This window comes from Furipterus horrens, unplaced genomic scaffold (assembly GCF_987537825.1).
Source record: "Furipterus horrens unplaced genomic scaffold, mFurHor1.1.pri manual_scaffold_13, whole genome shotgun sequence".
In the NCBI taxonomy this organism is placed as follows: Eukaryota; Metazoa; Chordata; class Mammalia; order Chiroptera; family Furipteridae; genus Furipterus; species Furipterus horrens.
The window spans coordinates 15,558,821-15,576,304 of record NW_028327183.1 but is presented as its reverse complement, the minus strand read 5'-3'; the positions used below and the strand labels follow the sequence as shown (position 1 = coordinate 15,576,304).

General features: G+C 40.2%; 1 protein-coding gene across 2 annotated transcripts in view; it reads right to left on the bottom strand.

Moving 5' to 3' along the window:
- Positions 1-17,484, bottom strand: part of TANGO6 (transport and golgi organization 6 homolog) — a 142,528-nt gene that overhangs the window by 26,587 nt on the left and 98,457 nt on the right. For both annotated transcript variants that reach the window (XM_090260412.1, XM_090260411.1), the window contains exons 16-17: positions 9,450-9,601; positions 1,161-1,274 (exon numbers count right to left, since the gene is read on the bottom strand). In XM_090260412.1, the coding sequence (XP_090116538.1) occupies positions 1,161-1,274; positions 9,450-9,601 (266 nt within the window). The remainder of the gene's footprint in view (positions 1-1,160; positions 1,275-9,449; positions 9,602-17,484) is intronic.

The window sequence follows — 17,484 nt, the reverse complement described above, 5'->3', positions numbered from 1 at the left end:
GTTAAAGATAGAGAATCTTAAAAGCAGCAAGAGAAAAGCAGAGAGTTACCTACAAAGGAGTTCCCATAAGACTATCAGCTGATTTCTCAAAAGAAACTTTGCAGGCAAGAAGGGACTGGCAAGAAGTATTCAAAGTGATAAAAAGCAAGGACCTACAACCTGGATTACTCTATCCAGCAAAGCTATCATTTAGAATGGAACGGCAGATAAAGTGCTTCCCAGACAAGGTAAAGCTAAAGGAGTACATCATCACAAGCCCTTATTACATGAAATGTTAAAGGGACTTATTTAAGAAAAAGAACAAGATCAAAACTATGAACATTAAAATGACAACAAACTCACAACTATCAACAACTGAATCTCAAAAACAAACAAACAAACAAAAAAATCCTAAGCAAACAACTAGAACAGAAGCAGAATCATAGATATGGAGATCAGATAGAGGGTTATCAGTGAGGAGGGAAGGGGGAGAATGGGGAAAAAGGTACAGCATAATTGGTAGGAATAAATTAGACAGGGGGATGTTAAGAACAGTAAAGTAAATGGAGTAGTCAAGGGCCTTATATGCATGATCCATGGACATGAACTAAGTGTGTGTGTGGGGTAGCCTAAAGGAAGTGGGTTACTGGGCAGAGGGGGGCAAAGGGAAAAACACTGGGACAACTGTAATAGAATAATCAATAAAATATTCTTTAAAAAAGGAGTGAAAAATCACCCATATTAAAATGCTAAAAATAAAGGTGGGCTCTCTCTGGAGCATGCCCACACCTTTATAAATAAATAAATAAACAAACAAATAAATAAGGTCCCTTAGTAATTCAGAATGAACTATTATGAGTCAAGAAGACAAGTCACTAAAGTTCACGCTACAGAATCAGGATGAGTGCATTCCAGCTAGCTCACCTTGGAACCCATCCCTCTGAGGAGACTGCCAGGACTCAAGAGTCTCAATCTATAAATTTATGCCCTGGTTTTTAGTAGCAGTTAGTGTGTAATTTGCCTAATGTGTACAATTTCCTGCTACAAAATCCCTGTTTATGGATTCATCTACATGTATCAACCCAGTTGAAAGGTTTGAAGCCTGCCCTGGTGAAAGGAAGACTAATAAACAGACATAAACCAGAGGGAGGGAAATTGTAAGTGGTAAGAGACTAGCTTACCTCTGTAGCTTTCTGGCTGAGTCCCCGAAGCAACAGCACAATCACATGGATGGCAGCTCTGCGCACTTGAACTTCATGATCTGTTTTAGCCACGGCAATCAGGCAAGCTGTTACCTAGGAGAGTGAGGGAAGAAGTCAATAAAACTCAGGATTGCACAATGACATAAAGCCTCTCAACTAGGTTCCACTTTCTATACATCCATCAAGAACAATCTGGCTTAGGGAGAGGCGGAGAGTTTCCTCATTCTCAATAAAGAGCGAGAGATCTAGTGGGAGAGATCTTCATTTAGTCTAGCTTTTGGGGAAGAAAACAAAACCTGGTTTGTAATTCATGAGGGAAACTAGGGTGTAGGGAGGGATACATGTGCACAGTCACATGCAGCTTAACGACGGGGATACGATCTGCGCAACGTGTCGTTAGGCCCTTTTGTGGTTGAGCGAACATCATAGTGTCCTTTCACAAACCTAGATGGTATAGCCTACTACACACCTGGCCGTGTGGTGTGCCACCATCTTATATGAGGTCTGTCATTGACTGAAACGTCGTTTATATGGCATATGACTGACGGTATAATAAAGGTATGGTCAAAGGCAAATACTTCCTCAAAAGTAGGAAGAACTCGTCTTGCTGGGTGGCTCAGTTGGTTGAGTGTCGTCCGTACACTAAAAGGTTGCGAGTTCAATCCCCACTCACGGCGCATTCTAGGTTTCGGGTTTGGTCCCCAGTTGGGCCCATACAAAAGGCAAACAATCGATGTTTCTCTCTCACATTGATGTTTTTTCTCTCCCTCCTCCCCACGTCCTCTCCCTAAAATCAATAAACATATCCTCAGGTGAGGATTTAAAAAAAAAAGTGGAAAGAACTGTTACTTGCCCCCTTTGGAAACACTGAATCAGAGGAAAAGATGGTCTAAAACACAGCAGCATCTAGGGACTGAGGACCATGGAGAGTTAGCTAAATAGGCTCTGGAGTTCATACTCAGGCCTGGCATAAATATGAATGTGCCACCAATGAACATTTCTGCCCAGGGACACAGAAATACATAAATATTCAAACTGATCTTCTTTAGCATGTCCAGACTTTCCAATCCTACAAATCTAGCTAATAGCCCATGTGAGTCACCAGGGACCAATTTCAGAGACTCCCTGCCTGAGCTGCTTCTTTTGTGAAATAGGCCTTTCAGTGCTCATTTACTTTAAAAGATGGCTCTATAGCAGAAAGAACTGGAAATTACTTGCAAAACATGGTTCCCAATATATAGCTAATAATTATATGTAATAAAATGAGAGTTCCTATACCCTGTACGAGCAACTCAGGCATAAAAATATTCTAAAACCTCAATAAAGAGATTACACTAAAAGCAACAGCAACATGCCTTTCTGAGGCACTTGTGCAGGACTTAAAAAGAAAAAGCAAAAAATTTAAAACTGTGACCAATGGCAGCACAAATCAGAAGGCAAGTAAATTATTCAATTGATCTTTCACATACTTTGTCATTGATTTACTGTGTGAGTGTATTTCTTGGCCAACCATGGAGGAATTTTTAACCATGATAAGAAAATAGCCAGATGGTGTGTTTGGAAACATGTATAAATATGTATTATGCTAAAAGAATGGTTTTTTAAAAGGTTTTTTTAAATACAGGCACAAATGAGGACACAGGCTTGTGCAGAAATTTTAAGTATGCAGACTGTATTTTGCACAGCTTTCCAACAGTTGGGCATAGTTCAAAGTGTCTAATTAATCAGTAATGGCAGAGAGATGAGAAGAAGTAGCTTGTTCTTAAATATAATTGCATCTCTGGCGCACTGGCATTCATTCAAATTATACACCTATTAGATGAACTTGCTTCTCACAAGTGAAGGGAAATCCCAGAAAAGTTCAACTCTTTGCGGGCTGTTTCTCAATGAGACCCAGCAAGCTGGGTCACCCTGACCCAAGGCCATCGGTGGCTTCCATGCCTCTGGCATTAAGAGTGGAAGCAACTCAGTCCTAGGAGGAATTCCTTGGGTGACCTTCACACAGGCAACAATATAATAGCTACCTCCTCTTTCAGGCTTAGTATTTACAAGGTAAGAGCTGAAATCAGAAAAACGAGTTAGAACTAGGTCTGAGTATTTCTTGACAGATGAAACTTTAGCTTATCCAGTCTGATAACTAAACTGTGAAAGCCAGCAGAGGGCCATGGAATATGCAGACGCTCCCAAACCTCTTTGCCTTCTTCCCCATAGGTTTTAGTTTTGGGCCCGTGGTCTAGAACGCCGCTGGTGCCAGCTTTGTCACCTCTGTTCTGTTCACGATGCTAAGTAACCACACTTGTGCCTCAGCTCTCAGTGTAAGGCCAGCTCTAACTATCAGACATTTATTCTATAATTAGGATAGGCACAGGCATCCTGGCTGAAAAGGGCCTTCTCCTGCAAGGCCAGTTCTTGAATGCTTGTGCCACCTTGAAGGTATGACTGACAGAGGTGCTGGAATGGTTCTCTGCTTGCTACAGGCTGTTGGTGATTCACGCGCCAGACTACATGGAGCCCACCTGCAGCCAGCCAGCCAGGACAACCAGGGAGAGTCCTGTGACAGGAGAGTGCTCATGAAACCTCCTCAATGCCTCGGCCACACCTAACACCCAGTTCTATGAAATATACGATGGTCCGTTATGCAAAATGTTTTTAAAGCATCAGAATTTTAATATGATCTTACAGACCTCACCCAGAGATCAGAAAGACGTTCTGCTTTTCAGGTTAAGCTCCCAAAACCAACCTGTAATGCCGCTCTTCTGCAGGCCAGTGGGATAGACGCCTCATCCAACACTAGAGCAGGGAGGCCGCATGGCCAGTCTCTTCCACCTGTCCAGTCTGAACGGTCACTCCCACGGCCAGTCTCTCTCGCCCCCAGCCCCAAGGACACACTCAACATTGCCTCCCAGCACTAAAAGCCTTGGCAAATAGACAGATGACGTCAGGTCTTTACTAATTTATGAATTGGTGTAATATTTCTGTTCCGTTTCTAAGTCCTCCCACAGGGCAGAAACCCATTCTATGTGACCTTCATGTCACCTACCCTAAGGGTCAATGTACCTATGTTAATAAGTCATACTACGGAAGGCTTTTTCTTCATTGGCTAAATTATATAAATCATATCCACTTCTGAAAGCCAGGCAGGGAGAAAGATGATTACTCTGGAGACACTAAAGGTCAGTTTAAGCAATTTGACACTTGATAGGAGCCAACAGAAATAAGGAAAAACATCACTTCCCAAATAGCTGGCACACACCTAACATGATCAGAACTATATAAATAATATAAATAAAGAGACTACAAATGCAAGATGACAAAAAAAGAAAAAGAAAAAACCTTGGAAAATTCTAGAAGAGAGGTACCAAAGTTGAGGTATGCATTTTAAGAAAGCATGGTTTCAATTTTCCAACTGCAACTTCATCCCTTTTCCTGACACTTCCTCTGTTAAAATGCAGTCGGTCTGCTAACTAGTCTGAAACTAGACCATCTGTTCCTTTATTTTGTAAACTAAGAAACCTTAACAGCAAAGGCAGTGTGGCCTCTAATGCACATGTGCTCCGCCTGTTCGATTAACCTGCCAGGGAAGAGCACCATGGTGGCTCCTTTGGCTTCCTGGAGGTGTCCCAGGACATCTGCCGAGTCCCCATCTCAGGCTCTACGGGCCCTCACACTACACACACCCTGTTGCTTAGAAAACTGCACTGACTGTGGAAAACGGCTAATAAATTCAGATCATGCAGTGGGACCAGAGGTGGTATCTTTGCATCAGACCTCAATGCTCAGCTTCGTGGGCGCCACATTAAAAGCAGATTGCTCCTGTGCTTGTCACCTGGGGCAGATCTTATTTGCTGCACTGAGGTTGGGCTTCTCACTTGTTTGACTTAAATCATATTTACTTCTCACAGAAAGCGATAAAGAAGAAAGAGCCTATCAAGAGTTGGTTTCAAGCAACACGGCTCTTGACAAGAACAAGAAGAAATTGGGGAAAATAATGCTCTCCAAACAGGTAAAATCTTGACATCAACGGAGAGGAAAAACCTGAATTCCCAGTGTAAGAATGTAGAAGAGTCGGTCCTACTTTTATATTCCTTCCCTGGAGGCAAGCTCTGTCGCAGCACAGACAGTCCACAAATCTGGAACCCTCACAACTGGTAGGATAGCTTCTGTCAGATGCCCAAGGGCTGGAACTTTGACCCCCAGATCAGACCATGTTAGAAGAGCTGTGGTTTGTTCTCCTCCTTCTCTGCCAGCCTAACACTTGATCAATGTAGCTTCCTCACTGCCCTGACACTTCTGAGGGTCCCGGTGCTGGGTTCGGCACCCTATGCCGGTTCCATGACATCCCTCCCGTCCAAAGTCTTTATTTCTCTGTCTTTCACACTCCACTGAGATTTCCCTGGGGAAAGAGTTTGGGTCCTTTATCTGTGTCCTCTAACATACCTGGCATATGACAAATGCTAATGAAGGAGAATCCCTTTAGTTTGCAGCCAAAGACAAGTTTCCCTAAAGTTAAAGTTCCTTCTCTACCAGTTCACAGTGGGGCTAAGCATTTTTGAGACCATAAAAGACTTCCAGAGCTATCATGGAACACTGAAAGAACTGCCATTTCTATGCTCTGGCTGGTGTGGCTCAGTGGACTGAGCGCTGGCCTGTGAACCAGGTTTGATTCCCGGTCAGGGTACATGCCTGGGTTGTGGGCAAGTTCCCCAGTTGGGGGTGAGCAAGAGGCAACCAATTAATGTTTCCCTCCCTCTCTTTCTCTATCCTTTCCCCTCTCTCTAAAAATAAATAAAATCTTTAAAAACTTTTTATTGAATTTATTGGGGTGACATTAGTTAATAAAATTATATAGGTTTCAAGTGCACAATTCCAAAATGCATCATCTGTGTACTGTACTGTGTGTTCACCACCCCAAGTCAAGCCTCCCTCCAGCACCATTTACCCCCCTTTACCCCCTCCTACCTCCCCCCAGCCCCTCTCCCTCTGGCAATCACCATACCACTGTCTGTTCTATGAGGTGCTTTCCCTTTGTTTGGTTTTTTGCTTCATCATGACCTTTACCTTTTTCAGCCAGCTCCCCAGTCCCCATCCGTTCTGACAGCTGTCAGTCTGTTCTCTCTCTGAGTCTGTTTCTGTTTCGTTTGTTAGTTCATTGCGTTCATTAGTTTCCACATGTAAGTGGAATCACATGGTATTTGTCTTTCTCTGACTGGTTTATTTCACTTAGCATAATACCCTTTAGGTCCATCCATGTTGTCGCCAAAGGTAAGATTTCCTTCTTTTTCATAAAAGCAATCTTATAAATAAACTGAAAGCATTTATTGAGAGAAAATATCGAGGAGTGGTTAAGAGCATGGATTCAGGACCCGACTGCCTGCATTCAAATCCCAGTCTTGCTACTTCCTATCAATATGACTTTGGCAACATATATAATTTCTCTGTGCCTCAATTTCCCGTGAGGATTGGATCAGCTGACATATGTAAGGCACTCAGAAGACTATGAAGTGCTTACTATTATTACCCTTTTAAAATATGTAGGAACTAATCTTCCTAAAGAAGCCTTACCCTCATCTTCCTCCAATATTAATAGAACAACACACTGAGTACTCACTATATGCCAAGCACTGTGACAGACACTTGGGGTGCAAAGGTGAATAAAAACTGGTTCAGCCCTTGTTGTGCTCACAATTTCTTAATGACCATAAACACTCCTGGGATTGACATTACAGAGAGTCCACGTCTCTAGACGTGGGGCAGGATCACCGAACAAGAGGTTTTCCAGGCAGGTATCCCCACAGCGGCAGCTCCTCACATTTGATTTTTAAGTTGAAATGAAAGAAAGGGCTCTCTTTTTGTGTTAACATCCATGGTAGGCAAAGAGTCTACTACCTATTCATACTGCATTTCTTAAGGCTTAATAAGCAATGTGTGATTCTCAATTTCTGATTATCCCTGTGAGCCAGAAAGTTGTAGAGCTAACAAGCCCTTCATGGCGTGGTCCCTGCTACCGCTCCTGCCTCAGCTCCACCATCACCTAACTTCCCACCTCCACACCTTCACCCCAGCCTTTGGATCCCCCTAGAGGTCTTCAAACCAGTCAGGCTGTCCCATACCACAGTGCCTTTATGTAAGCTGCTCCATCTGCTGAAATTCTCATCTCTGCTTTCCTGGGCTACCCAGCTTCTACCTGATCTCCAGATTTAGCTCTAAGGGTCTCTTCCTCCAGTACACCTTTGTCAGCACCCAAACCTGACTGAGGGACTCCTAAAATGTGCTCCCACAGCACCTATCACAATGGACTGCAATTGTAATCATTGTCTGGACTCATTGGTTTTAGAAAATATATGGACCCTGTCAAATCTGAGCTAATCTACTTGGAGATACAGGGGAAACTTATTCAGTTCATGGCTATGTTTAAAAAAAATTGTGATGCTTACACAACTCTGTGGAAAAAAAACATAAAATTGTACCCTTTAAATGGGTGAATTGTATGACACGTGAATTCTATCTCAATAAAGTGTTATTAAAAATAATAATATTTGGGCCCTGGCAGGTGTGGCTCAGTGGATTGAGTGCCAGCCTGCGAACTGAGGGATCGCCGGTTGGATTCCTAGTCAGGGCACGTGCCAGGTCCCCAGTTGGGGATATGTGAGAGGCAACTGATCCATGTTTCTCTCATACATCGGTGTCCCTCTCCCTCTCTAACAAAATAAATAAATAAAGTCATTAAAAAATAATAATATTTGGGTTTGGTTCAGATCATGGTCTAAGAGCTTATTCCAGTTCATAGTTTATGGTTCAGTTTGAGTCATGTAAAGAAACCAAGTAAACAGAAAAAAAAAAATGTGGGAATCATTTCTATATTTGACCCAGAGGAATTATAAGAGGCTGAAATCTTTAGGTGACATGACCAAATAGCCCTGCAAAGGCCTTCTCTTCTTACTTGTTACAAGTTAATATTGGTTAAGAACAAGAGATTTGCTAAGTGACAGCCTAATGGTTGATATGTATTAGAGCAATTGAAGATTTTAAGTCAGTAATAACCATTGTTTCGAAGTTATTTTTAAAAGGAAACAAGAAGTTGGGCATATGGGTATGTCCCTCAAGGAATAGTTAAATGAGAATAAATGACTGGTGTATAACTTTCCTAAAAATCCTAAGTTGGAATTTAATGATAAAAATAGCCTTAATAATCAATAAAACAAAGCATATAAAGCTCAGGAATCAGGAAATGCCAGAAATTCAATGTATGTGTAACCCATGAGTGTGTTTCTCTCCTTATTGATAAGGCAGAAACATCACACATTGAAGGAAATTCCTTCTCAGTAGACACTTAAGATTTGATATTCAATGTGGTCAGCCCTCAGATGCTGAAATTTATAAAATAAGCCAGCATTACAGTTTTCTAAGTTTTTGTTCTTATAAAGTTACATGCTCTGTATAAGAACTCTGATGTCTTATAAATAAAAAAAAGGTAATATAAACTATATTTTATATACATATTTATAATTTATAAGTCATTTTCTTCCAAAAAGATTTAAGAAGGTCAAGTGTATTGGTCAGAAAAAGACTCTTGGCCACATATTAATGAGTCTTTTCTGCCCATCATCATCTTAAATAGCAGAGTTCCTAGCACATAGTAGGTGCTCAAGATATATATTAATACATTATGACTAAATAAACATGAGGGCAAAGATAAAATTCAAGAGGCTAGAGGAAGATATTCATAGAGCAATGCACAGATGTGCAACAAGATGTACATTTCATTAACTCAAAAACTCTAAAATCAAGAGCATCATCCAATGCCAACATCTTGTATGGCTATTATTTTAGCTGCTCATTTATCCTTTTTCTACTACATCCCAGGCACTGGGTGTAATGTGGTGAAAAATACATGTACCTTAGTCTTTTCTGGTAAATGACCCTGAACACAGGGCACATGTGACCAAAGGGGGCCAATGAGAGGATTTGCCTGAGATTTTTCGGTGAACAGAGATGAGACTTTATTTTGGCCCAGAGACCCAAGCGCAGTTTCATCTGCCCTTCCTCAAGGTTTCCTCAATTCTGTTAGTTACCTTGGATTCTTTATAACAAATCTTCTTGCAATTAAAAAATTCTAATATAACTTTCAATATACATGTCAGACTAGTGAGGTTGAGGGAGGTTAAATGACTTACCTGGAAAAAACAGCACAGGTCTCGTGACTGCCAGCCCCAGAAGCTATTCATAGGTCCAAGTTAAAAAAAAAAGAAAGGAATCAACACACAGTACCTCGTGAACCACTGAGCCCAGCAGGAAGTCCAGCCTCTGGCACAGTTCTCCAAGGTTGGATAAGCTGCTGGCCCTGTGAGCACTGTCTGGATCTCTCGCTCCCCTCAGGAAGGTGTGGATCAAAGGTTCTCGGTACTTGGAGACCATATCCCCTACAGAAAAAAGGAAGAAATCAAAATCTTTTAAAACAAATTGTCAGCTTCTTGAAGAAGGAATAGTGACATCATCATAGGACATCTTACAGTGTTTTATACTTTTTAAAGTACTTGCATAACGATGAAAATACCATGCTCTGGAAGAATACTCAATGTTAGGCAGGAAGAAGACTAATAATTGACCATTAGATTGAGTAACAGTGAGGTCACTATTGACCCTGACAAGAATGGTTTTTGAGGACTGGTTAACACCATCAGAGAGTGAAGTAGGGGTTGCTTAGAGAACGTAACTTCATTTATCTCAGTCACTTGAAAGGGAAGGAAGAGGAAATTTGTTTTCCCTAAAGATCAGGAACACAATGTACCTTCCATACAATTTTAGAAAAAGATGAGAAGTAATTTCTCTAAAATGCTCCCAGTTCCTAATGTACTACATGCAGTCATTGAGACTCATGTCCTATTCAGTTAACATCCACATATACTGCAGAAATTCAATCAGGGGTGACTTAGTCATAGCCTGCTTTGAGAATAGAAAAGAGGGGACTTTGTGCCTACTCTTAGACTGCAGTTCTGAATATCAATCCAGGTTGGGGGGCGGCCTTGACCAAGTTTCTCTGCAGAACAGAATGAACGCATGTGGTGAGAGAATAAAACTTCCAGGACTGCAACTTGACACAGGCATAGAATTTAAAGATCCTACATAAAGGGTTTTTAATTTGATCATCAGAGATCCCTGTACGTCAGATTTTGTTGTGTACCTCTCATTGGCATTCTCCCATTCTTTCTTGCAAATAGCACTCCTTTTGTTGAAGTATCTACATTCTCCTGGCCCCTAACCACCACCAATGTGATCAGGCTAAGGTCTTCATTGATCTAAGCCTGCGGTTCTCAACCTGTGGGTCGTGACCCCTTTGGGGGTCGAATGACCCTTTCACAGGGGTCGCCTAAGACCATCAGAAAACACATATATAATTACATATTGTTTTTGTGATTAATCACTATGCTTTAATTATGTTCAATTTGTAACAATAAAAATACATCCTGCATATCAGATATTTACATTACGATTCATAACAGTAGCAAAATTACAGTTATGAAGTAGCAATGAAAATAATTTTATGGTTGGGAGTCACCACAACATGAGGAACTGTATTAAAGGGTCGCGGCATTAGAAAGGTTGAGAACCACTGATCTAAGTGAATCATGGTGGACTGTCCCCTTGCCTTAAATGTTTTAGGTACGGGCATGTGACCCAGTCCGGACAGTGAGATGTGAAGGAAATGTTTTCCCTCTGCCTATGTTCAAGATATAACCTTTAGAGTTGCCACCGCCAACTTGAAACCATGAAGGACCAGAGGATGAGGCCAAAGAGCTGAGGCTGGCAGAGCAGACAGATGAAAAGACTTTGGGTCTTGAATGATGTCGTGGAGCCAAAGAATGAACTAGTCCTGGACTTTTTGTTATGTGTAATGACTTATTCCCTATTGTTTTTAAGCCAGTTGAGTTGGGAATTTCTATACCTGCAGCTAAAAGCATTTAACTGATATAACATGAAAACTGGAATGTTCTTTAAAAATGTAGAATACTTCTATGTCAGTTCTATGTCTATCAGTACAAAACCAGAAAAGTTAGATTTTTCTAAAACAAAGGAATTTAAGACAGTATATGTTTTTTAAAGGAGTCAAAAGTTGATTTTATAATTAATATATAACAGAAGAAAAACTTAAACCCGATAATTTTCTTTCTTCTACTTACCATTTTAATTGAGATAATAGTCTAGTATACAGCATAGCTTATAATATCAGCACGTATATATGACTTCCCCATTTGCCAACCTTTTAAAAAAAAAGGTAACTCCTTACAGTAGTAACAAATGTGAAGAGAGCTTTATGCTGAGAATATTTCACAACTATTGACTAGCCTAGCTCATTATGAACTAAAACCACAGCTGCAGAACACCCACAATTATTCCTAGTTTCTGATTAAGCAACCAGACCTCCATTATCCTATCCACTCCTGGTTTTGGTTTGGTTTTTTGTTTATTTGTTTGTTTGTTTCTGGTTCTTTCCCATTTTTTCTGTTATGTTTCTTTTTCCAGGTGAAATGGTATTAGTGATCCAGTTAAATTTTTCTGAACCACAAAATTCCAAGATTCTAATTCACTTTTTGTCTGAAAGATAGCACACACTTGACCCCTGACAAGGGCAAACATTCATACCATCCTATTGAGTTGTCTCCTTAAAATTATGCATATTATATGGCTTTTACAAAAAATAGTATCGATTTCGGAATTCCCTCACCTCCATTTTCAGAAAGGAATCACCACAGGCTACACCATGTAGACTAAGAGTTACCCGTGGAACTGAAGTTAGAGAGACCATCATCTTTTCCTCATGATTTCTAAACAGCTTCAGGGAAATGAACACAGTAAATAAATCCAAGCCCACTTTTAGAAACTTACTCAAGTAGATGCTAGTCAGAGGGGTTTATCTTAGTTTAGCATTAATGACTTATACTTTGTGCAATGATAATGGCAACACCTGGGCTGCCTGCATCTTCATATTCTTGTCAGGATGTCAGCAATAATCAACCTTCCTGAGAGGCAAACAGCGATGTGTTCAAGGAAGCAAGAAAAGGATCTAGAATTGTTTGAACAAACTTGGTAAAAATGAGTTGCCTTGGAAGGTGAAAAATCAAGTGCATAATGAGAGAGCTGAAAAATTTTAACCTGCCTATGACTTGCTTGTATCAATTCTCGTGTATGTGATAAGATTCTTTTAACGGATCAGGATTTGGATGATTTTTATACAGTTTTTCAATGGCACTCTGAAGTCTAGATTGATAGACTCATTTAGCACATAGAATTTTCTTCCACAAAGGACCTTAGGTGACTTACACAGTGAGAGGGAGCTACCAAATCTGAATTAACACAATAACTTCTGGAGTGAGGGGACCTACTGATTTTTTCCCTTTCTATGGAATTTATTTATTGAGGTGATACTGGTTAACAAAATTATACAGGTTTCAGGTGCACAACTCTACAACACATCATCTGTACATTGTTTTGTGTATTCACCACAATAAGCTAGAAAAAAGAAAATGTTATTAAGAAAATCATAGCGGCCATGGCTGATGTGGCTCAGTGGTTTGGGCGTCCTCCTGCATTCAAGATAATTGCTGATTCAATTCCCAGTCAGGGCACATTCCTGGGTTGCGTGTTCAGTCCCTGGTTGGGGTGCATGGGAAAAGCGACCAATTGATGTTTCTCTCTCTCCCTCCCCGCAACTCTCAAAATAAAAATCTTTTTATTTTAAGCAACAAAATCATAAGGAAAATTCAATTACAGTGTTTCTAGAAAAAATGTCTGTGGACCTATGGAATTCAAACTCGTATTGTTCTAGGGTCAACTATAGTTGAAATCATATGGTATGTGGACTTTTCAAATTGGTTTCTTTTCACTTCATAATATGCATTTAAAGTTTCTCCACGTCTTTTCATGGTTGGATAGCTCACTTCTTTCACGTGCTGTAAAATGCTGTCTGGATGGACCACAATTTCTACATTCACCTACTGAAGCGCTTCTTGGTTGCTTGTTCTGACAGTTATGAAGAAAGCTGCTATGAACATTTCATGTGCAACTATAAGTTTTCAGCTCCTTTAGGTAAATACTAAGGAACATGACTGTTGGGTCATATTGTAAAAGTATGTGTAGTTTTGTATGAAACTGCCAAACTGGCTGCCAAGGTGATTGTACCATTTTGCATTTTCAGTTTCCCATTGTTCAAATCCTTAACTTCATGCCCTCTGTGATTTCACCCTGTCTATTTCTGATCATATTCATCTAGCAGTATGCCCTTTGTTTTAGTCACCTGGTATAGCTGATTTTAAAATGTGGTATATCCAGGGAAAAAAAGGTAAAATGTGGTATAGCCATACAACAGAATATTACTTCGAAATAAATGAGGTACATCCTGCAACAAAGATGAATTCTGAAAACATTCTGTAAAGTGAAATAAGCCAGTCACAAAAAATAAACCGACCTGTGCTCATACAAAAAAAACTGAATTGCACATTGTAAATGCATAAATTGTATGGTATATAAATTATACCTCAATACTTTTTTTGTTTTAAGTTATGAAAGTGAGAGGAGTAGGAGGGCTGAAGAATCTATTTGACAAGAAACCTGGGGAAAAAACATATAAAAATCTTCCCATACCGGAAGAGGTGTATGTGTGTATATAGCATCTGATATGAAACACACCTCTGCCTTCCAAAACCTCAGAGACCAAAGACTTGGGGGCAAATCTCACAGACCATTCACAAAAGCTGCTCCCCTCAACATCCGGATTCTTTGGTAATATGCCCACTACAGTAATGGCGTTCTGCCCTTGACCAGCAGTCAAGCAGAACCCAGAGCTTTCCCTCTGCTTTGTGAATGGCATTACTTCTGCCAGCTCATTGCTTCCTTATTTGTCAGTGAAAGAAGGTGCCAAAAAATTTTCGGTCTTTACTACTTTGGAGCCTGTAGTTTAATAGGTAACATTTTTAACCCTCTAAATTAACTTCCACTGATTCAGTTTAAAAAAAAAAAAAGTGTAATTTAAAACTCTTAAAGGAATCAAGAAAATATTGAAGATTTAGACTCAAAGGTCCTTACACACAGGTATAGCCATTTAGGCCAACACCCCCTCTATAGAAATGGCTGCACCAAACCATATTTGACGAACATGAACCCAAGGATAGTGAGACCGCCTGCCAATATTTTTAAAAATCTTTGTGCTCCAGCCTTTTATTATGCTCGATCCAAATTTCTGGTGCTTTTTATTTCGTTTTCTCTTCTAGACCAGACTCAAGAGGGGCAGGAGACCTCAATTACAATGTTAAATCCCCTCTGTACTCTAATCAGTTCCAGTATGCTCTTCCTTTCTCCAAGGTGATATTTTCAGTTTTGGTGTTAGATATTTTGGGGAGAAAAAATAGCAAAGGTGGAAAAAGATGAAATGATATAATACACACTTGACTTCACTAAATCAATTACTGAAAAAAGGAATTCAGAGGACCTACTTTTCCTCCCATCTTGGATTCCCATTTATTTGGGAGCTGAAGTGGATTGATTCCTAGGGGTAACATGGAGAGCCAAACACCCTCACAGAAATATCCCTGCTGATCCAGTTAATGAGGAAATAGGAGACGAAATATAGATCTAGCTGTTCGTGTATCCTTCTGTGTCCTTGCTAACATCTATTCATTTTTCCTGAATGCCACGCCCTAGAGCTCTACTTCACTACTGAAAGAAACACAGTTAAGGGATGACTGGTTTCTTGTAACATTTCATGAATACAACTTACTGTCAGATGTGTGGACCAGAGTCAACAGAGATTATAATTTCTATTGAAGTCAGAAAGAAATTAGATCGACATGGCAGATTCTGACAGGCAGGATTTCCTCTCCAAAAGCCATTTAGAGAATTAAATAATTAAATGCAATTAATTTTTGATGAAATTCATCATTAAAAAATTTACAGGTAAATTATGACCTATTAACATTTACTTTTCTGCCTTGAATGTCTCCTGTAGCTCTGGGGAAATCGTCTCTTTTCTGATTCTGGTTTCCCTTCTCCACATAGCCCCTTAGGAACAGGGGACACATTTAATTAAGATAAAGTATGCAGCTCCAGTACGGCCCAGACATAAAATGCTGTGCGATAAAGCAACACAATGTGCATCTGTAGGCCATTTTATTAGCAAAGCACTTGTGTGCCTATTATCTTATCTAAGCCTCACAAGAATTTAAGGTAGGTAGGAAAAAATATGATTTGCTTTGTATTATAAATAAATAGAGTAAAATTTAAAGGAAGCCAATACCAGGTCACACAGCTACTGAAAGACAGACATGTTCTCAAGACCAGGATTTTGTCTCCCAGGCAAAGAGCTCCTTCTCTGCCACCAGGACATTTTCTTGGCTCTCCACTGAGATCAGCAGGAACTTCCGTTCTAAAACAAAGGACTTTACTGTGGCCAACCGATTCCCCCACACCTGACATTTCATGGCCTTTCTCTGTTTAACCTTGTATGGCATGTGCGAAAGAGAAACCAGTACCACCTCTTCAAACAGTGCGTGAGCGATAGGGTACAATGGGAGTCAGTTCCTCTAGGCCATGGGCAAGCACCGGAATTGTTACTTTATCGTCTTGTGGAAGGGCTGAAATCCTATTAATTCTGGCCTGAAGAGGAGAACAAAAAATGTTGCCTCTTCTTTAGTATTTTCAAAGTGGAAAGGGCTGAACACTTCCGGTTTCCTAACAGCAGAAGATGACTGGTACAGGCCCTGTGAGAGATGCTAGACCCCTATACAAGATGCACATATTAGGACCTTGCAGAGCGCTGCTGCCAGCCATCTTCTGGTCTCAGTGGGGCTTGCCAGGAGGCAGGTCGCAGTAGCCACTGGGCAGGAATGCTGGGTAGCCCCTGGATAGATCTCCCCCAACTGGCCTACAGGTCAGGACCCACTTTTCTCCCTAAGGCTAATTGCTGATCTGCCGTTTTTGGTTTTACCTTCCTACTGTTACCCTTTTTATGGCAATGTAAACCAAGAGGTGACCCTAAGCTATGAGTAGGTTAGCAAAGATTTCAGGGGCTCTTAGCCCTCCCTCCCTTTCCTAGTTGTGTTTTCACTGTACCTCATCGCACAGACCACATAAACAGGCATGATTTAAACATAAATTGCATATAGACAAACTGACAGGTGTAGATGTAACCATGGGAAGATCCCTGTGGGACAGAAACTATTATTAGTTCAAAAGTGACCTACCAGATATGTTTCAAAGAGCCAGAGAGACCTTCTCATCTCAAAATATTTATTTCTCCTATTAGCAAAACTGTATTGCCTCAGAGTCTATTATTAGAATTTTATTTCTTTGGGCTAAATAGCCTCCGATTAAAAATTCAAATGTCCATCCCGGGAAGGACAGTCATCAGTCTCTTAGTAAATATTAATATGCCCACTATCTCCTTTTTAAGAGCTGGGAAGGAATGAGAAAGATATGAGGGTGAGATGATTTCTAAAATTTGGAATTACCTTCTAGTGATGGTCAAGCCTGGATAAGGACCTACAGAGGGAAACTTTAAAGGGGAGGGGGAGAAGGAAAAAGAGGCAAGGAGAAGGCACTGAAAGGAGAGGTAGAGTACCTACTTTACAAACTTTGCAAAGTTTTCTTTCCATGTCTTCAAATAACAGTGATGCGCAAATAAGTACTACAGATAAAAATCTTTGGAAAAGTAAGATAACGTATAGGAAATGCTTCATACCAATAGATTTTTGGCAACTCCATGAACTGAAGAAACAGAAACAGTAACAAGAGATGCACCAAGACTTCTACAGTTATGCATTAACTAGGTTACTCATCCCATCGCAACTCATTCCAGTTCACGGAATTTCAAGATTGCTTTAATCAACGTATAAATGGTCCAGTTCACACAAAGTTATCCTACAATGAAAATCTGCAATAGTTGACTCTACCCCAATGAATTACTAACAAGATGATTGGTTCTCCGGAAAGCGTGCTTGAGAGAGTAACAGACTTCAGAAGCACGACGGGATTTTCTTGAAGGGCAGAATTAACAAAATAAAGCCCAGAAATGTAACCACAAGGAAGGAATAGTTTCAGGTTTATGGCAAGTTACTTTAAAAGATGAAAGAAAGAAAAAACTAGGTATTTTAAATGAAGGAGACTCTATAATTTTGTAATGATGAAAGTATTAAAACCATTCCAGTGGCTTAATTAATTTAATTTGCTAATAAATATTCAAACACATTAAAGCATGCTCAAGAATTAGTTGGTCTCATAATACTGAAAAACAAATCAAGAAGCTTGTGGCCTG